General features: G+C 43.2%; 1 protein-coding gene across 1 annotated transcript in view; it reads right to left on the minus strand.

Moving 5' to 3' along the window:
- The window catches only part of LOC139746291 (neural-cadherin-like), a 169,988-nt gene that overhangs the window by 84,274 nt on the left and 62,766 nt on the right, over positions 1-22,948 (minus strand). The window contains 1 exon segment of the mRNA XM_071657380.1: positions 18,770-18,916. Coding sequence (XP_071513481.1) covers positions 18,770-18,916 — 147 coding nt within the window.

A 22,948-nucleotide genomic window follows, 5' to 3' on the forward strand; every position in this document is an offset into this window, starting at 1 on the left:
CTCCGGCTCAACTGCCGGCAGAAAACAGGGGAAGAAACACCATATAGTATGGTGTAAGTATACAGCCATGGTAATTCTACTGGAAGTTCCATTCTCTATACTGAATTGGCTTCGGTAAGGGTTGGCTCTGAGATGTCAGAGGTAGAAGCTATATCGTATATTCTTGAAGCAGGCTATTTGATGATAACAGATATCATTGAAGTAATTGTCAAGACTTGATTTAAAGGCACCGATAATAATTGCATTAACCAAATCTGTTGATAATCTATTCCAATATTCTACAGCTCATAATCATTCATGATCACTTCAAGTTCTATCTCTTTTTTCATTTCTGATGATGATCTAATGTGCATGTAATAATATTTCTGATTTACATCTATAGCGCCGAAGGATATTACTGGGCATTGGTCTACAATGAAATCTATTTACCGTGTGTCTTACCACACCATCAGCTTGTCTAAATCACTCTGAATATAACATTAATATTAGTGAAGGCCACCTTCGTATATTTCCTGATTTCTCGTAATCAGCATTTTTCTTTTTCAGAATTCTACTAAGTGAGTCCTGCCTCGACGTTGTCTATGCTTAAAAAAAAAAAAAAAAAATATGGGTTTAAATACTGTGTCTTGTGTTACTGTACATGTCACGTGAAGCCAACCAGACACTTCCATCCCATTTAGTACCACTTGCTCTTTCAGATATGTCAACCAGTCCACTATCCTAGCACTCGATTCGAGACCCTATATTGAAAACTTTTTTTTTTCCTGTCCTTTGGAAACTCTTATATGGCTCTACATCAATGACTTTTCTAAAGTCGATCTATGAAATATCGAAGGGTATTTTGGGTACTCAGTTATCATATACGTGTCTAAAGACTTCTGTAAGGTTCGTTAATTATGGTACTTTATTCAGAAAGTTTTGTTAATGGACGATTATTAGGTTATTCTTTTAGAAAGTAAGTGTATTTTGCCCATGATTACTATTTCTAATAATTTTCGTTCGACTTAAATAAGGCTCACATAACGGAAATTCGACGCTCATTTTCTATATCCTTTTCTGAAGACTGGTGTTATAGTAACACACTTCCATTAATCTGCCACCTTACCTTCCTGCAGCCATACGCTGAATATCTTAATAGAGAATGCCTTTTAATAATAATTTTACTTTACTTCTCATGTTGCTTAAATCCTTTAATGTAAATGTTGCTTCAGCAACAATAATACTATAAAGAATATCTTAATCAGAAACTTACAAGAAAATTCTCCTGGATGCATCTATAAAGTGCCATGTAGAAATTGTGATGTTTCATTTTGGGCAGACTGGCAAGGATCTTTCTGTTAGACTTAAGCAACATGAATAAGAACAGGACAAGAATCAAACGCCTTGTTTAATCACGTTAAAAACTATGATCATTATATTGACCGGAGTAGTGCCATATCAGCTATCAACACTAACTCCAGTACCAAGAGAAATATCAGTGAATCTTCTATTATCAACTACACAAAGAATTATAACCATAATATTAGTGAAGATCTATACAAATTGGATAACTTTATTGTTGATAAAATTTGTTGACAATTCCCCTTGTCCACATAATAAGTTTATGATACGCTCGTTGTCTGTCTTGAACAGTCACTTGCTTACCAAGTGGCATCCTAGCTACGTCTCTTCGTTGTCTATCAAGTGACTTATATTTCTTCCTTGTATCTCCCCTGACTATGTGATTATTACAAGAAAGTGCATTTGGGAACTTATCGTATTTCATTTCTCCGTGGACTCATAGGAGAGGTGAATGCAAGAGTTTTGGAAAGAGGGGCAAGTATGAAGTCTGTTGGGGATGAGAGAGCTTGGGAAGTGAGTCAGTTGTTGTTCGCTGATGATACAGCGCTGGTGGCTGATTCATGTGAGAAACTGCAGAAGCTGGTGACTGAGTTTGGTAAAGTGTGTGAAAGAAGAAAGTTAAGAGTAAATGTGAATAAGAGCAAGGTTATTAGGTACAGTAGGGTTGAGGGTCAAGTCAATTGGGAGGTGAGTTTGAATGGAGAAAAACTGGAGGAAGTGAAGTGTTTTAGACATCTGGGAGTGGATCTGGCAGCGGATGGAACCATGGAAGCGGAAGTGGATCATAGGGTGGGGGAGGGGGCGAAAATTCTGGGAGCCTTGAAGAATGTGTGGAAGTCGAGAACATTATCTCGGAAAGCAAAAATGGGTATGTTTGAAGGAATAGTGGTTCCAACAATGTTGTATGGTTGCGAGGCGTAGGGCTATGGATAGAGTTGTGCGCAGGAGGATGGATGTGCTGGAAATGAGATGTTTGAGGACAATGTGTGGTGTGAGGTGGTTTGATCGAGTAAGTAACGTAAGGGTAAGAGAGATGTGTGGAAATAAAAAGAGCGTGGTTGAGAGAGCAGAAGAGGGTGTTTTGAAATGGTTCGGGCACATGGAGAGAATGAGTGAGGAAAGATTGACCAAGAGAATATATGTGTCGGAGGTGGAGGGAACGAGGAGAAGAGGGAGACCAAATTGGAGGTGGAAAGATGGAGTGAAAAAGATTTTGTGTGATCGGGGCCTGAACATGCAGGAGGGTGAAAGGAGGGCAAGGAATAGAGTGAATTGGAGCGATGTGGTATACCGGGGTTGACGTGCTGTCAGTGGATTGAATCAAGGCATGTGAAGCGTCTGGGGTAAACCATGGAAAGTTGTGTAGGTATGTATATTTGCGTGTGTGGACGTATGTATATACATGTGTATGGGGGTGGGTTGGGCCATTTCTTTCGTCTGTTTCCTTGCGCTACCTCGCAAATGCGGGAGACAGCGACAAAGCAAAAAGAAAAAAAAGAAAAAAAATATATATATATATATATGTATATATATATATATATATATATATATATATATATATATATATATATATATATATATATATATATATATATTATATTTAGCCGCTGTCTCCTACGTTAGCGAGGCAGCGCAAGAAAACAGACGAAAGAATGGCCTAACCCACCCACATTCGCATGTATATACATAAACGCCCACACACGCACATATACATACCAATACATTTCAACGTATACATGCAAATACATACACAGACATATATACACATGTACATATTCATACTTGCTGCCTTCATCCATTTCGTCGCCATCCCTCCACACGTGAAATGGCACACCCCCTTCCCCCGAGAACGCGCGAGGTAGCGCTAGGAAAAGACAACAAAGGCCACGTTCGTTCACACCCAGTCTCTAGCTGTCATGTGAAATGCATCAAAACCACAGCACCCTTTCCACATCCAGGCCCCACAAAACTTTCTATGGTTTACTCTAGACGCTTCACATGCCCTGGTTGAATCCAATGACAGCACGTCGACACCGGTATACCACATCGTTCCAATTCACTCTATTCCTTGCACTCCTTTCGCCCTCCTGTATATTCAGGCCCCGATCCATCAAAATCTTTTTCACCCTATTCTTCCACCTACAATTTGGTCTCCCACTTCTCTTCATTCCCTCCACCTCTGACACAATTCCTCTTTGTCAATCTTTCCTCACTCATTCTCTCCATGTTACCAAACCATTTCAATACACCCTTTTCTGTTCTCTCAACCACACTCTTTTTATTACCACACATCTCTCTTACCCTTTCATTACTCGATCAAACCACCTCACACCACATATTGTCCTGAAACATTTATTTCCAACACATCCACCTTCCTCCACACAACCCTATCCATAGCCCATGCCTCGCAACCATATAACATTGTTGAATCACTATTCCTTCAAACATACCATTTTTGCTCTTCGAGATAAAGTTCTCGCCTTCCACACCTTCTTCAATGCTCCCAGAACCTTCGCCCCCCTCTCCCACCCTGTGACTCACTTCCGCTTCTATGGTTCCATCCGCTGCTAAATCCACTCCAAGATATATAAAACAGTACACGTCCTCCAGTTTTTCTCAATTCAAACTTGTCTCTCAGGCCTACTGAACCTAATAACCATGCTCTTATTCACATTTACTCAGCTTTCTTCTTTCACACACTTTACCAAACTCAGTCACAAACCTCTGCAGTTTCTCATCCGAATCAGCCACCAGCGATGTATCATCAGCGAACAACACCTGACTCACTTCCCAAGCCCTCTCATCCACAATAGACTGCATACTTGCCCCTCTCTCCAAAACTCTTGCATTCACCTCCCTAACAACCCCATCCATAAATAAATTAAACAACCATGGAGGCATCACGCACCCCTGCCGCAAACCGACATTCACTGGGAGTCAGTCACTTTCCTCTCTTCCTATATATATATATATATATATATATATATATATATATATATATATATATATATATATATATATATATATATACCATGGAGACATCACACACCCTGCCGCAAACCTACATTCACTGAGAACCAATCACTTTCCTCTCTTCCTACACGTACACATGCCTTACATCCTCGATAAAAACTTTTCACTGCTTCTAACAACTTGCCTCCCACACCATATATTCTTAATACCTTCCACAGAGCATCTCTATCAACTCTATCATATGCCTTCTCCAGATCCATAAATGCTACATACAAATCCATTTGCTTTTCTAAGTATTTCTCACATACATTCTTCAAAGCAAACACCTGATCCACACATCCTCTACCACTTCTGAAACCACACTGCTCTTCCCCAATCTGATGCTCTGTACATGCCTTCACCCTCTCAATCAATACCCTCCCATATAATTTACCAGGAATACTCAACAAACTTATACCTCTGTAATTTGAGCACTCACTCTTATCCCTTTGCCTTTGTACAATGGCACTATGCACGCATTCCGCCAATCCTCAGGCACCTCACCATGAGTCATACATACATTAAATAACCTTACCAACCAGTCAACAATACAGTCACCCCCTTTTTTAATAAATTCCACTGCAAACCCGCTGCCTTGCCGGCTTTCATCTTCCGCAAAGCTTTTACTACCTCTTCTCTGTTTACCAAATCATTTTCCCTAACCCTCTCACTTTGCACACCACCTCGACCAAAACACCCTATATCTGCCACTCTATCATCAAACACATTCAACAAACCTTCAAAAATACTCACTCCATCTCCTTCTCACATCACCACTACTTGTTATCACCTCCCCATTTGCGCCCTTCACTGAAGTTCCCATTTGCTCCCTTGTCTTACGCACTTTATTTACCTCCTTCCAGAACATCTTTTTATTCTCCCTGAAATTTAATGATACTCTCTCACCCCAACTCTCATTTGCCCTTTTTTTTCACCTCTTGCACCTTTCTCTTGACCTCCTGTCTCTTTCTTTTATACGTCTCCCACTCAATTGCATTTTTTCCCTGCAAAAATCGTCCAAATGCCTCTCTCTTCTCTTTCACTAATACTCTTACTTCTTCATCCCACCACTCACTACCCTTTCTAATCAACCCACCTCCCACTCTTCTCATGCCACAAGCATCTTTTGCGCACTCCATCGCTGATTCCCTAAATACATTCCCATTCCTCCCCCACTCCCCTTACTTCCATTGTTCTCACCTTTTTCCATTCTGTACTCAGTCTCTCCTGGTACTTCCTCACACAAGTCTCCTTCCCAAGCTCACTTACTCTCACCACCCTCTTCACCCCAACATTCACTCTTCTTTTCTGAAAACCCATACAAATCTTCACCTTAGCCTCTGACTTTACTCCAAAGACATTCCCAAACCACTCTTCCCCTTTAGCCTTGAGCTTCGTTTCACCCAGAGCCTAAACATCCAGGTTCCTTTCCTCAAACATACTACCTATATATATATATTTTTTTTTTTTTTTTGCTTTGTCGCTGTCTCCCGCGTTTGCGAGGTAGCGCAAGGAAATAGACGAAAGAAATGGCCCAACCCACCCCCATACAACATGTATATACATACGTCCACACACGCAAATATACAATACCTACACAGCTTTCCATGGTTTACCCCAGACGCTTCACATGCCTTGATTCAATCCACTGACAGCAGGTCAACCCCGGTATACCACATCGATCCAATTCACTCTATTCCTTGCCCTCCTTTCACCCTCCTGCATGTTCAGGCCTCGATCACACAAAATCTTTTTCACTCCATCTTTCCACCTCCAACTTGGTCTCCCACTTCTCCTCGTTCCCTCCACCTCCGACACATATATCCTCTTGGTCAATCTTTCCTCACTCATTCTCTCCATGTGCCCAAACCATTTCAAAACACCCTCTTCTGCTCTCTCAACCACGCTCTTTTTATTTCCACACATCTCTCTTACCCTTACGTTACTTACTCGATCAAACCACCTCACACCACACATTGTCCTCAAACATCTCATTTCCAGCACATCCATCCTCCTGCGTACAACTCTATCCATAGCCTACGCCTCGCAACCATACAACATTGTTGGAACCACTATTCCTTCAAACATACCCATTTTTGCTTTCCGAGATAATGTTCTCGACTTCCACACATTCTTCAAGGCTCCCAGGATTTTCGCCCCCCTCCCCCACCCTATGATCCATTTCCGCTTCCATGGTTCCATCCACTGCCAGATCCACTCCCAGATATCTAAAACACTTTACTTCCTCCAGTTTTTCTCCAGTCAAACTTACCTCCCAATTGACTTGACCCTCAACCCTACTGTACCTAATTACCTTGCTCTTATTCACATTTACTCTTAACTTTCTTCTTTCACACACTTTACCAAACTCAGTCACCAGCTTCTGCAGTTTCTCACATGAATCAGCCACCAGCGCTGTATCATCAGCGAACAACAACTGACTCACTTCCCAAGCTCTCTCATCCACAACAGACTTCATTCTTGCCCCTCTTTCCAAAACTCTTGCATTCACCTCCCTAACAACCCCATCCATAAACAAATTAAACAACCATGGCGACATCACACACCCCTGCCGCAAACCTACATTCACTGAGAACCAATCACTTTCCTCTCTTCCTACACGTACACATGCCTTACATCCTCGATAAAAACTTTTCACTGCTTCTAACAACTTGCCTCCCACACCATATATTCTTAATACCTTCCACAGAGCATCTCTGTCAACTCTATCATATGCCTTCTTCGGATCCATAAATGCTACATACAAATCCATTTGCTTTTCTAAGTATTTCTCACATACATTCTTCAAAGCAAACACCTGATCCACACATCCTCTACCACTTCTGAAACCACACTGCTCTTCCCCAGTCTGATGCTCTGTACATGCCTTCACCCTCTTTAATCAATACCCTCCCATATAATTTACCAGGAATACTCAACAAACTTATACCTTTGTAATTTGAGCACTCACTCTTATCCCCTTTGCCTTTGTACAAAGGCACTATGCACGCATTCCGCCAATCTTCAGGCACCTCACCATGAGTCATACATACATTAAATAACCTTACCAACCAGTCAATAACACAGTCACCCCCTTTTTTAACAAATTCCACTGCAATACCATCCAAACCTGCTGCCTTGCCGGCTTTCATCTTCCGCAAAGCTTTTACTACCTCTTCTCTGTTTACCAAGTCATTTTCCCTAACCTTCTCACTTTGCACACCACCTCGACCAAAACACCCTATATCTGCCACTCTATCATCAAACACATTCAACAAACCTTCAAAATACTCACTCCATCTCCTTCTCACATCACCACTACTTGTTATCACCTCCCCATTTGCGCCCTTCACTGAAGTTCCCATTTGCTCCCTTGTCTTACGCACTTTATTTACCTCCTTCCAGAACATATATATATATATATATATATATATATATATATATATATATATATATATATATATATATATATATATAGCAGGATGGAGTTACGCTGTGAACCGTGGGCAGCTGCTGGGGGACAATGATACATTATTTACTGGTTATGGTGGGACGCAGAGGGGTAATATATGCAGGGGGAGGCTGGGGGAAGGTTCACATTATCTGTGGGGTGACAGAGGGAGAGGGGTGGAGGGGACAGCTTATATTCTAGTTAGAGATGAGAAACTTGCTCTGTCCAAGGTGGGGTGAGGATTGGGGGAGGGTTGTAGAGGCCATATCCTGTTCCAGTGGGGAGAAGGAAGATGTTGGGGAGGCTATATTATGTTCAGGTGGGGAGAAGGGAGATGTTGGGAGGCTATATTATGTCCAGGTGGGGAGAAGGGGAGATGTTGGAGTTCAATATCATGTTCAGTTTGGGTGCGGCCCAGATATTGGGGAGGTTATATTATGTCAAAGTGGGGAGGGGTAAATGTAAGGGAGGCTATACTATGTTCATATGGGAAAGGGGGCGTTGGGAGGTCACATCATATCCGAGTGGGGAGAAGGTCGCGTTGGGGTGGGGAGGACATGTTATGTCCAGGTGGGGAGAGAAACATGTTGGGAAGGCAAGGCTATGTCTAGGTAGGGCAGGTGGACACGATGGGGAGGTAACACTTGTGTCCAAGTGGGAGACGGGGAGGCGTTGGGGAGGCTACATCATGGGCATACTAGGTAGAGAGGTGTGTGGGGAGCATGCTGGGGCGCTGTGATAAGGAGAATTACGCACAAGTGGAACCAATGACTAATTATCGTGTGGGGGTGATAGTGAACCACCTGGAGTTGATGGTGAGCCACTTGGAGGTGATGGTGAACCACCTGGAGGTGATGGTGAACCACTTGGAGGTGATGGTGAACCACCTGGAGGTGATGGTGAACCACCTTGAGGTGATGGTGAACCACTTGGAGGTGATGGTGAACCACCTGGAGGTGATGGTGAAACATCTGGAGGTGATGGTGAACCACTTGGAGGTGATGGTGAACCACCTGGAGGTGATGGTGAAACATCTGGAGGTGATGGTGAACCACTTGGAGGTGATGGTGAACCACCTGGAGGTGATGGTGAAACATCTGGAGGTGATGGTGAACCACTTGGAGGTGATGGTGAGCCACCTGGAGGTGATGGTGAACCACCTGGAGGTGATGGTGAACCACCTGGAGGTGATGGTCAGCCACCTGGAGGTGATGGTGAACCACTTGGAGGTGATGGTGAACCACCTGGAGGTGATGGTGAACCACCTTGAGGTGATGGTGAACCACCTGGAGGTGATGGTGAACCACCTGGAGGTGATGGTCAGCCACCTGGAGGTGATGGTGAACCACTTGGAGGTGATGGTGAACCACCTGGAGGTGATGGTGAACCACCTTGAGGTGATGGTGAGCCACCTTGAGGTGATGGTGAGCCACCTGGAGGTGATGGTCAACCACCTGGAGGTGATGGTGAACCACCTTGAGGTGATGGTGAGCCACCTGGAGGTGATGGTGAACCACCTGGAGTTGATGGTGATGGGGGAGGCGTAATTGTGAGCCAACTAGGAGTGATGGTGAGCCTTGTGGGGATGATTGTGAGCCTCTTAGAGTGAACTCGTCTCCCACGCTCATCATTCGTTCCTCCTCTTCACTATATGTCCTCCCATCTCCTCTATTCATTGTTCACCCTGTTCCTCCTCTCCTTTTCACCTCCTCCTCCCTCTTCCTCTTCACCTCACACACTCCTTCTTCCCCTTTCTCCCTCTCATGAACCCCTTCACTTCCCATTACCCCGCTTCCCCTTTCCCCCCCCTCATCTCCATCTCCCATTCACATACTTCCTCTTCTCCCCCGACAAGACCCCCCTCCCATCCGTTTATCACCTCCACAATAGATTCCTTTAAAGCTGAGTCAAGCAAACCTCTGGATACCCTTAAAGGTACGTACGTTCCAACATCCCGTCTCACTACAGTTCACATCTAAGTCTCCGTGACAAGACACACTAAGCCTTGACACACACTTACACTCAGCCTACGTACGGGGACAAGGTTTGTCCTTAGTATATGAATAACATTTATTAGAACCACACTCCCCAGCCAGCAGTTCCCTACGACCTTAGAACTTGGTGTAGGCTGCGTGTAAGTTTGGTAATATTATGCACATGTTTTCCCCCTTCCATCCAGTGTATCAGTTTTCTATCTGTTCTTATCTGCTAAAGTAACTTCCACGCTATACTTGCACAAAAAAATTGTATTCGTTCATTCCCAGCATGACCTTATAGAATAAACTAGATCTTCTCTTAATATGATTATCTATATTTCTTCATAACTCATCTTGGATATAATAGATTTAGAGCTCCATTTTATAGGTTTATGATACACGTTTTCGTAATAATGAACACAGTAATGTTATTCCAAATACGAAATCCACGAGTATAAGAAGATAAGAAGCTGAATGTGTTGGAAATGAAATGCTTGAGGACATTTTGCAGTGTGAGGAGAGATGATCGGGTAAGAAATGATAGGGTAAGAGAGATGTGTAATGATGAGAATAGCATAATTGAGAGAGCTTAAGAGGGTGTTCTGAAGTGGTTTGGACATCTCGGGAGGATGAGTGAGGTGAGTTTGACAAAGAAGATATATGTGGAAAGATAAAGTGAAAAGAATTTGAAGTGCTTGGGCCTGAACATGTAGGAGGGTTAAGGCGTGCACAGGGAAAGAATAAATTGGAGTGATGTGGTATACAGGGAGCAACTTGCTGTCCGTGGACTGAATCAGAGCATATGAAGCGATGTAGGGAAACCACAGAAAGGTCCATGGGGACTTGTGTGTAGAAGATCTGGTTTGATGCATTATACATGACAACCAGAGAGTGGACGCGAGTGAAAGAGGCTGTTCTTTGCACCGTACCTGGCGCTGCCTCGCTAACGGGGAAAACAACGCAAGAGTATGAAAAAATAGCTATACACACCTGCAAATAAGTACATGGAGAGTACAAATGCTCTGCATCTACTGTGCTAATTCTGGAGTGATGAAACCATGCATCATATTGTCCACCGATAGAAATAACATGCAATAAAACTAAGTGTGATATACCCAGCGAGCTTCACCGATGTTATACAGACCAGAACATAAATCCTCCATCAGTGTTCACTTTTTTGTAACTACCGGTCAAAAAGATGTCATTTCCCCCCTTTCTTAAGAGACATTGCAAAAGAAAACATACTTTTGATATAAACTTTTTTCCTCTATTTTCTTGAAATATTTTGCAAAATACATCTTTCTTTGATTTCTCTTAAATATGATTTTCTTTTTTTTTCATGAACTTTACCTTTTCTTTTCGTAATGTCTCGCTCTCAAGATTCCGGCGAGAAGCGGATGGCAGCTGACTGATCTCCACGGGGCTGAATTTTCCTCCCCTACTGCTCTCTAATGTCTAGTTAACTCAAGGAGATGTTTGCCTCTCTCTCTCTCTCTCTCTCTCTCTCTCTCGCTTTCTACCCCTCTCCCTACCGCCTCCCCTACCCCCAGGGGTTTGGTTAGGCGGTATATCTGGAGGCCAAATATGAGAGAGGAGTGTGTCTTGAAAAGACAAGGGTGAGGTGCGACAGTAGACGAGGGCAGGGTGCGACAGTAGACGAGGGCGGGGTGCAACAGTAGACGAGGGCGGGGTGCGACAGTAGACGAGGGCGGGGTGTGACAGTAGACGACGGTGAGATGCCACAGTAGACGAAGGCAAGGTACGACAGTAGACGAGGGCAAGGTGCGACAGTAGACGAAGGCGAGATGCGATAGTAGACGGGGATGAGATGCCACAGTAGACGAGGGAGAGGAGCGACAGTAGACGAGGGCGAGGTGCGACAGTAGACGAGGGCAAGGTGCGAGAGTAGACGATGGCGAGATGCGACAGTAGACGGGGATGAGATGCCACAGTAGACGGGCATGAGATGCCACAGTAGACGAGGGCGAAGAGCGACAGTAGAGGAAGGCGAGGAGCGACAGTAGAGGAAGGCGAGGAGCGACAGTAAAGGAGGGCGAGGTGCGACAGTAGGGAAAGGCGAGATCATAGAAACACCCCAACATTCAAACCAGCCTGTGAAAGACGGCTGGGAGGCAGCTGCCACCTTCATCACCCCCTCCTATTATCTCCCACGGGTCTTCAGCCATACGGGTCCACATGCTCAGCCGAGGCGTAAGATGCTACTAATGATTCAGCCTCATATAACTTAAAGCTTCATTAAACACTAGATAAAAACACTTTCCGAATATTGAGGTACAAATCTTCATGTTGTTTACGACGTAAATAAACCTGGTTTCGACCTACACGAGAAAAAAATGTTCAGTTAACGTTTTGGATGTAGAATAGATACTGTTTAGGACGAGATACACATGAAGGATTCGTGCCTGGGACGATGATGTTCAGGACGAAGTCCACACGAAGTTTTCGTGCCTGGGACGATGCTGGTCAGGACGAAATACACATGATGGATTCGTGCCTGGGAAGATGCTGTTCGGGACGAAGTACACATGAAGGATTCGTGCCACGAATAATACTGTTGAGGACGAGACGTATCAGGGTCTTGTGCCAGATATACAGATCCATATGTCCCGTTTTGCCTTACCCACTGGAACTGTGCCGTCTACAGAACACGGACCGAGAAGCAAGTCCTCTCCTTCCCTGATATTATTTCCTCCCCGTCAATAAGGACAGACACAATAATGGACTTTGCACACCTCACGTAAAAACTACATCTTTATCACAAATCCATTAACTCTCTGATGTAATATTTGGCATTATGACGCGCTGATCTGTAGCATCACGTCAATATCAGAAGCACTCACTGTCTGTGGCGAGCAAATAACAGGTGTTTACTTCCCAAAATCATTTGAAGCAGAACAAATAATTTGGGCCGTTGACACAGTACAACAGACCTCACATTGTAATGACGATATGGCATGTAATGACAGTGTTCAATTACTAAAGCTGGAGCGTTCAAATACGGTGGCGTCTGGCGTGGAGATGAATTTATATTTAGACTTTTTCTTTTTCCTTTTCTTGTTAAAGGGCCTATGACATTCTCAGCGGCAAGGAATTCCTATAATCCCTCGTATCAAGTTACAGTAGTGAGAATATTCAGTGCCCAAAATTGTCCCCGAATACACACTAACTCAGAAGATCAGTCGATCCAGCTGTGCCTCTCGATCTTCGGGAACGTGTTTTTAGTGAATATCGGACAGAACAGACCGATCATCGTCTCGCGCTCCGTCTGATACCCCGAGAATCGATTAAACCTTTTAAGTACAACGGTTTGACCCTCGAGCAAAACGGTATAACTCTTCAATACAACAGTCTTACCTCTGAGCATGACTGTACGATCCTTGAGCACGACGGTATGATCCTTGAGCACGACGGTGCGATCCTTGAGCACGACGGTACGACCCTTAAGCACGACGGTACGACCCTTGAACACGACGGTGCGATCCTTGAGCACGACGGTACGACCCTTGAGCACGACTGTACGATCCTTGAGCACGACGGTACGACCCTTGAACACGACTGTACGATCCTTAAGCACGACGGTACGACCCTTGAGCACGACGGTACGACCCTTGAGCACGACGGTACGATCCTTAAGCACGACGGTACAACCATTTGAGCGAGACGGTGCGACGCTTGAACGTGAAGGTACGAATCTATGCGTGATGGTATTCACAAAATATCCAAAACTGTAAACAAATGACTCCTGGATAATCTTAGTGTAGGTACACGTGGCCTAAATAATCCTGAATAAAACAATAACGTACGTAACCTAATCCCAGATTATCCAAAGGTTACTGAATGATTTATGGATAATTTGACAGCAAGGAATTGAGTGATGGATAATCCAAAAATATGAGAAACTGACTCCTGGATAATCCAAGAATGTGCGGAATTGGCTCCTGGATAATCCAATAATGTGAGGAACAGGCTCCTGGATAATTCAAGGATATGAGGAATTGGCTCCTGGATAATCCAAGACTGTGAGGAGCTGATTCCTGGATAATCCAAGACTGTGAGGAACTGACTCTTGGATAATCCAAGACTTCGAGGAACTATCCAAGAATGTGGGAGACTGACGCCTGGATAACCCAAGAGTGTAAGGAACTAACACCTGGATAATCTAAGATTGTATGAACAAATCTTGCACCCAGGATGAGGAGGGAGGTTGGAGGCACAATACAGTAGCAACTGATGGCAGCAAAATCCAATATCTGAGCGCGGACCACCCGTATCACGGCATAAATTTGGATAGGATTAATAATCCTTATCTATAAAGCACTTCCAACTATATTCATAGAAATATATTATATACATATCTATTTCCAATAGCCTATGCTCTGTATACTCATGAATACGTCTAATGGAACGTTAACCGAAAAAAAGAGATTCGAAACATTTCCATTCTGAGAGTTCGAAGCTCCGAAACGTCATCCCGAAACACTTCTGTTTTATCTGTCATCTCACCATTTAGCTCGTGATCATAATTTCAGTTTTCATTATCATGCATATCTCTTTCATCTGTAAATGGTAGCATATTTTCTATCGCTATGACGTAGGAACCAACCACACACTCACGTATTGTACACTGGAAATATATTGAAAGATATCTATATATCACAGGACTGCGGCCTTTATGGGCGAGGAAAAAAGCGGGAGATATTGCTGGGCGTACAGACAGACTGGAGAGATGAAAGCACCTACTGTGTACAACGAGATCTTGCAGTAAGGCTCGGCTAGGCTAGGCTAGGCTAGTGTGTAGCACTTGGCCCCGGGGATGCATCGTATGTTCCACAGTACTGTTATTAAACGCTGCCTCACGCATTTGTATATATATATCTGTCGGGTTCACTCGTATTCTCTCGTTTGGACTATTATATTAAGCCGTCTCTTCTTGATATATTTCACGGTGTTTTTGATGACACACAAACACACGCACAAATTAATATTCTTTTTCCGTATGGTAGATATCATAGTCCCGATACGTTTTCTTTCATCCCTTCAAATTGTTGATGTGCATAGACTATCCTGTATCTTTCTTCTTGTCTCTAGGTGTTGTAATTCTTCCCCTCTTCCATGATCATACGCGTTCCAGTCCCTTAACTTTGTTAGCCCAGCGTTTCTGAACTCTTTCCTGTCTGTTCAGTTCAGCTTCTTTTATAAGTGACCAAACAGCACTGTATTATATAATTCTGTTTCTTAAATCAAATTAATTCTGCTTCTGATACGTACATTAATCATTTTCATCACCAGTTTTCTATCTTTCTGCGAACGTTCTCACCGTGACACTGTTCATTACCCGACATGCTAATACGAAAATTTTGATCTGAACATCGTAGTCCAGTTTTGCATTAACGATATCTTTCGGGATATTTTCTTTTTTCCATTTTCTCAGCTTCTTTTTTGTGATGGACATCTCGAAGGTCTTACAGCTATAATCGCCTCATTACTGTTATGTGAATAAACTTTTCCTTCATTGAAACCTATCGTTTTCTTCCAAGTTTATATCATACTTAAATCTTTTTGTATTTTCGCTTCATCTTTCTCGGAATTTACAAATCTTACTACCTCAGGCGTCATCAACAAATTGTCGTACTGTATTATTCCCTCCCACTTTTCTGTCTGTGTCTGAGCTCATTATCCTAAAACGGTACAGAAGTACATTACTGTTACCTTCGGTACATTTCATAACAAGACTACAGAGCTAAAGTACCTGTATCGTCTGTTGGAAACTCCTTGATCCAATTTTTCGAACTCACATTACCTATTTTGCCTCGGTCAAACCTTGCAGACTTCATCGAATGTTTTAGCGAAATCAAGAGTATTTCACATCCATTCTCATCATTCTCATTCCTTATATATATTTATTTTGCTTTGTCGCTGTCTCCCGCGTTTGCGAGGTAGCGCAAGGAAACACGAAAGAAATGGCCAAACCCACCCCCATACACATGTATATACACACACGTCCACACACGCAAATATACATACCTATACATCTCAATGTACACGTATATATATACACACACAGACACATACATATATACCCATGCACACAATTTACACTGTCTGCCTTTATTCATTCCCATCGCCACCTCGCTACACATGGAATACCATCCCCCTCCCCCCTCATGTGTGCGGGGTAGCGCTAGGAAAAGACAACAAAGGCCTCATTCGTTCACACTCAGACTCTAGCTGTCATGCAATAATGCCCGAAACCACAGCTCCCTTTCCACATCCAGGCCCCACACAGCTTTCCATGGTTTACCCTAGACGCTTCACATGCCCTGATTCAATCCACTGACAGCACGTCAACCCCGGTATACCACATCGATCCAATTCACTCTATTCCTTGCCCGCCTTTCACCCTCCTGCATGTTCAGGCCCCGATCACACAAAATCTTTTTCACTCCATCTTTCCACCTCCAATTTGGTCTCCCACTTCTCCTCGTTCCCTCCACCTCCGACACATATATCCTCTTGGTCAATCTTTCCTCACTCATTCTCTCCATGTGCCCAAACCATTTCAAAACACCCTCTTCTGCTCTCTCAACCACGCTCTTTTTATTTCCACACATCTCTCTTACCCTTACATTACTTACTCGATCAAACCACCTCACACCACACATTGTCCTCAAACATCTCATTTCCAGCACATCCACCCTCCTGTGCACAACTCTGTCCATAGCCCACGCCTCGCAACCATACAACATTGTTGGAACCACTATTCCTTCAAACATACCCATTTTTGCTTTCCGAGATAATGTTCTTGACTTCCACACATTCTTCAAGGCTCACAGGATTTTCGCCCCCTCCCCCACCCTATGATTCACTTCCGCTTCCATGGTTCCATTCGCTGCCAGATCCACTCCCAGATATCTAAAACACTTTACTTCCTCCAGTTTTTCTCCATTCAAACTTACCTCCCAATTGACTTGACCCTCAACCCTACTGTACCTAATAACCTTGCTCTTATTCACATTTACTCTTAACTTTCTTCTTTCACACACTCATTCCTTATATCATAGCGATATATATGTGTCATTGTAGCGAGGTATGCCCAGAGTTTATGACAGAGTTACTGTTATTATTTCCAACATCGACTCCTTCCTCCTGGGCACTTCATAACACTCCCTGCCTCGTACTGTTCCTCCCTGGCCTTCATAACACTTCCTGCCTCGTACTGTTCCTCCCTGGCCCTTCATAACACTCCCTGCCTCGTACTCTCCCTCCCTGGCCCTTTATGACACTCCTTACCTCGTACTGTCTTTCCCTGGCCTTTAATAACATTCCTTGCCTCATACTGTTTCTCCCTGGCTCTTCCTAACGCTCCCTGCCTCATACTGTCCCTTCCTGCCTCTTCCTAACACTCTCCCTGTCTCGTACTGTCCGTATCTGATCCTTCATAATACTCCTGTCCCCTCTCTGTCCATCTCTGATCTTTCACAGCATATCATGCTTTCTTCTTTCCTTTCCTTCCTTCCCCACAATGAAGGAACCTTGGGGGGTGGGGGTGGGGTTGGGGGGAGGGGTAGTTCTCAAGTACCTTATCAACATCTTGTCTTAACAGAGGCTAAACTGATGACCAATTATTCATAAGCTCACGATGGCATAATGATACGAGTAATTAATACCACTGAGAACGAGACTAATCGCTCATTCCATCTCTTTAAAGATCAAAATAGATTATTGTTCATCGACTCTCCTTTTTTTTTTTCTTTATGTCAAGATCATTTTACGTTCGTCTTCGTGATAATATATCTCACTGCTAACTAAATGTGTGAACTTAACGGACGAAGATGACACAATTACGTAAAACCGAAGGCCAATTCCAGGTGCAGAAACCTGAGTTAGTTATATCTGTGAATCAGACGAAAATTGTAAACAAGGATCCTTTGTGATACGTCTCTCTCTCTCTCTCTCTCTCTCTCTCTCTCTCTCTCTCTCTCTCTCTCTCTCTCTCTCTCTCTCTCACCTAATACCTCGCTTGGACCTTGGGTCTGTGTGCTGTGTATCTGTGAACTCCTCTCTCTCTCTCTCTCTCTCTCTCTCTCTCTCTCTCTCTCTCTCTCTCTCTCTCTCTCTCTCTCTCTCTCTCTCTCTCTTTGACGCTTCGATATCCCTGGAAATTGCCTAGGGGTGTTTGCGGTGAGGGAGGCCACGACTGAAGTCTTCAAGCTCCCTCTCTCGAAAAAAGACACACTTCTCTAGCATGCTGCCATTCCTCCCTCACATCTTCCTGGTCTGTATACCCTAGTTCATCAGTTCCCCCTCCTAGGACGCCAGATGTCTTCTCTCTCACACTATCTCTCTACTTTCCTCCAATCGATTTTCTTCCACGCATCTTCTCCACCCGACCACACCAAGTCTCTAGGACCACTCCGTGACACCACATCCCACGTCTTATTCACCTCTCTCTCTCTCTTACATCCCACATCAGTATTACTTTTTCCATCTCACGGGCTAACACCGTAAGTATCTCCTCAGATAGCTCATTTTAGCGTAATCCAAAAAATGTCTCCTCTATTCCACGTAGCTTAGGGATGGCAGAACCTAAGATATCCCTCATTCGTTTGATCTATTATCATCATTCACGATCATCTTCATTCCTTTCTCAAACATCTCTCCAAAGGTTCCAGTCACCTTCTTCCGACAGACAACTCTCTTCTTCTTTTTTCTCTCCTCCATTTTGCAATGTCTGTACAACACAAAACCCAGATCTGTTAATCCTACGGGACATTTTTCCTTTCACCAAGTCACCACCCGTCCTAACGCTGCCCTTCAGAACACAGTGTTGTCCCTCCTCAAAGACACCCTAATCTTACTCTTATCTTGGCTCTGAGGGCAGAAGCCTACTGACTTACTCCTGAAGGCTATGGTATTGAGTTCCTCTATCCACTAAAACGTATGACAGAAATACTAGATGAGGACTCACCCTGTCCGTGACCTGGATCATGAAGCGGAAGCCCCTGCGGTGGGCGGCGTCCTCGAAGTCGAGCGTCTGGCGGGCGAAGAGCTGCCCCACCGTGCCCTCTGTCCGCATCCCGAAGTGTTGCCAACCCCATCCGCTCTCCTCCACCACCTGCAACACACAGAATGGTTAAGACAACTCTCTGCTTCGAATTTGGTAATAACGGGTGCTCCATGAAGGCACGGCCTTATATATGCTAACCACACTACAGATTACGGTAGCGTCATTACAACCACTTGATTTTCACTTATACATCCAACAACTCGTCGCTAATGACCCATAAATGAATAGCCACTTAAGAATAATTGGGATTAATACTTACTACTTCAAATATAATCTAGAAAGGTACATAGTAAGAATCACCTGATGATAAGGATACAGGAATATCATGTTTACAGATTACGGCGAACTATTGTATATTAAACGTCCTCCTTTCACAGACTTAACCATATTGTTGCAGTCTTATGTTTAGATATTACTGCAACCTTATTGCAGATATTGCTGCAACCTGGCCGGTAGATATTGGTGCAATCTTATCAGTGGATATTGGTGCAATCTTATCTGTGGATATTGGTGCAACCTTATCTGTGGATATTACTGCAATCTTATGTGTGGATATTGGTGCAACCTTATCAATGGATACTACTGCAAACTTATCTGTGGATATTACTGCAAACGTATCCGTGGATATTACTGCAAACGTATCCGTGGATATTACTGCAAACGTATCCGTGGATATTACTGCAAACGTATCCGTGGATATTACTGCAAACGTATCCGTGGATATTACTGCAAACGTATCCGTGGATATTACTGCAAACGTATCCGTGGATATTACTGCAAACGTATCCGTGGATATTACTGCAAACGTATCCGTGGATATTACTGCAAACGTATCCGTGGATATTACTGCAAACGTATCCGTGGATATTACTGCAAACGTATCCGTGGATATTACTGCAAACGTATCCGTGGATATTACTGCAAACGTATCCGTGGATATTACTGCAAACGTATCCGTGGATATTACTGCAAACGTATCCGTGGATATTACTGCAAACGTATCCGTGGATATTACTGCAAACGTATCCGTGGATATTACTGCAAACGTATCCGTGGATATTACTGCAAACGTATCCGTGGATATTACTGCAAACGTATCCGTGGATATTACTGCAAACGTATCCGTGGATATTACTGCAAACGTATCCGTGGATATTACTGCAAACGTATCCGTGGATATTACTGCAAACGTATCCGTGGATATTACTGCAAACGTATCCGTGGATATTACTGCAAACGTATCCGTGGATATTACTGCAAACGTATCCGTGGATATTACTGCAAACGTATCCGTGGATATTACTGCAAACGTATCCGTGGATATTACTGCAAACGTATCCGTGGATATTACTGCAAACGTATCCGTGGATATTACTGCAAACGTATCCGTGGATATTACTGCAAACGTATCCGTGGATATTACTGCAAACGTATCCGTGGATATTACTGCAAACGTATCCGTGGATATTACTGCAAACGTATCCGTGGATATTACTGCAAACGTATCCGTGGATATTACTGCAAACGTATCCGTGGATATTACTGCAAACGTATCCGTGGATATTACTGCAAACGTATCCGTGGATATTACTGCAAACGTATCCGTGGATATTACTGCAAACGTATCCGTGGATATTACTGCAAACGTATCCGTGGATATTACTGCAAACGTATCCGTGGATATTACTGCAAACGTATCCGTGGATATTACTGCAAACGTATCCGTGGATATTACTGCAAACGTATCCGTGGATATTACTGCAAACGTATCCGTGGATATTACTGCAAACGTATCCGTGGATATTACTGCAAACGTATCCGTGGATATTACTGCAAACGTATCCGTGGATATTACTGCAAACGTATCCGTGGATATTACTGCAAACGTATCCGTGGATATTACTGCAAACGTATCCGTGGATATTACTGCAAACGTATCCGTGGATATTACTGCAAACGTATCCGTGGATATTACTGCAAACGTATCCGTGGATATTACTGCAAACGTATCCGTGGATATTACTGCAAACGTATCCGTGGATATTACTGCAAACGTATCCGTGGATATTACTGCAAACGTATCCGTGGATATTACTGCAAACGTATCCGTGGATATTACTGCAAACGTATCCGTGGATATTACTGCAAACGTATCCGTGGATATTACTGCAAACGTATCCGTGGATATTACTGCAAACGTATCCGTGGATATTACTGCAAACGTATCCGTGGATATTACTGCAAACGTATCCGTGGATATTACTGCAAACGTATCCGTGGATATTACTGCAAACGTATCCGTGGATATTACTGCAAACGTATCCGTGGATATTACTGCAAACGTATCCGTGGATATTACTGCAAACGTATCCGTGGATATTACTGCAAACGTATCCGTGGATATTACTGCAAACGTATCCGTGGATATTACTGCAAACGTATCCGTGGATATTACTGCAAACGTATCCGTGGATATTACTGCAAACGTATCCGTGGATATTACTGCAAACGTATCCGTGGATATTACTGCAAACGTATCCGTGGATATTACTGCAAACGTATCCGTGGATATTACTGCAAACGTATCCGTGGATATTACTGCAAACGTATCCGTGGATATTACTGCAAACGTATCCGTGGATATTACTGCAAAAGTAACCGACCTGAGCAGGACAGGAAGAAGACTGAGAGGGAAGCGAACTTACATCCGAGTCATCGTTAAAACTGCCATTAAAGTTCATGGATTGCGACATGTTTAGTTTGAAAACATTATACACAACGGGCATTCGCCCCATGCTGGCGTTGCCAGCTTCAGTTGAGTCTCTTTTAAAGTGTCTCTTTATTGGAAAAGGGACCATGGGAATGCAACAATTACATAGGATGAAAAACAAGGAGCGGAAGGAAGCTCCAAACTTAACCCCACACTGGAAGAAAGAAGGAGCCATGACAACGGTAACCCAGATATGAAATGTTTCCACTCCAAGACAGACTAGAATAAGAGGACACACCGCTGCGAGGTGGGCAGGTTAAGTGCACGGAGGGACTGGAGGAAGCACGTCTTGGATTCACGGAACACGCTGAGCGAAGAACGAGCGAAAGAATCAATGAGAACAGGAGGGAAAAAGGAGGAACTCCACAGATGTAAAACTCCTTCCTCATATACACAAATAGGTAATGACATACGGATGATAGCATGGGCACACTGTATGTGATACATAACATACGGATGATAACAAGGGCACACTATATGTGATACATAATATACGGATGATAACATGGGCACACTGTATGTGATACATAGCATACGGATGATAACATGGGCACACTATATGATACATAACATACGGATAATAACATGGGCACACTGTATGTGAAACATAACATACGGATAATAACATGGGCACACTGTATGTGAAACATAACATACGGATGATAACATGGGCACACTGTATGTGAAACAATAACATACGGATGATAACACGGGCACACTGTATGTGACACATGACACACTGTATGTGACACATAACATACAGACGATAACATGGGCAAATTGTATGTGGCACATAACATACGGACGATAACATGGGCACAATTTATGTGACACATAACATACAGACGATAACATGGGCAAATTGTATGTGTCACATAACATACGGACGATAACATGGACACAATTTATGTGACACATAACATACAGACGATAACATGAGCACACTATGTGACACATAACACACGGATGATAACATGGGCACACTGTATGTGATACATAACATACATATGATAACATGAGCACTATATATGTGACACAACAAATATAAGATAACATGAGCACTATATATGTGACACATAACATACGTATGATAACATGGGCACTATATATGTGACACATAACATACATATAATAACATGAACACTATATACGTAACACATAAAATACATATAATAACGTGCACTATATATGTGACACAGCATATATATGATAACATGAGCACTATATATGTGACAGCATATATATGATAACATGAGCACTATATATGTAATACGTAACATACATATGATAATTTGAGCACTATATATGTG

This window comes from Panulirus ornatus, chromosome 64 (assembly GCF_036320965.1).
Source record: "Panulirus ornatus isolate Po-2019 chromosome 64, ASM3632096v1, whole genome shotgun sequence".
Lineage (NCBI taxonomy): Eukaryota > Metazoa > Arthropoda > Malacostraca > Decapoda > Palinuridae > Panulirus > Panulirus ornatus.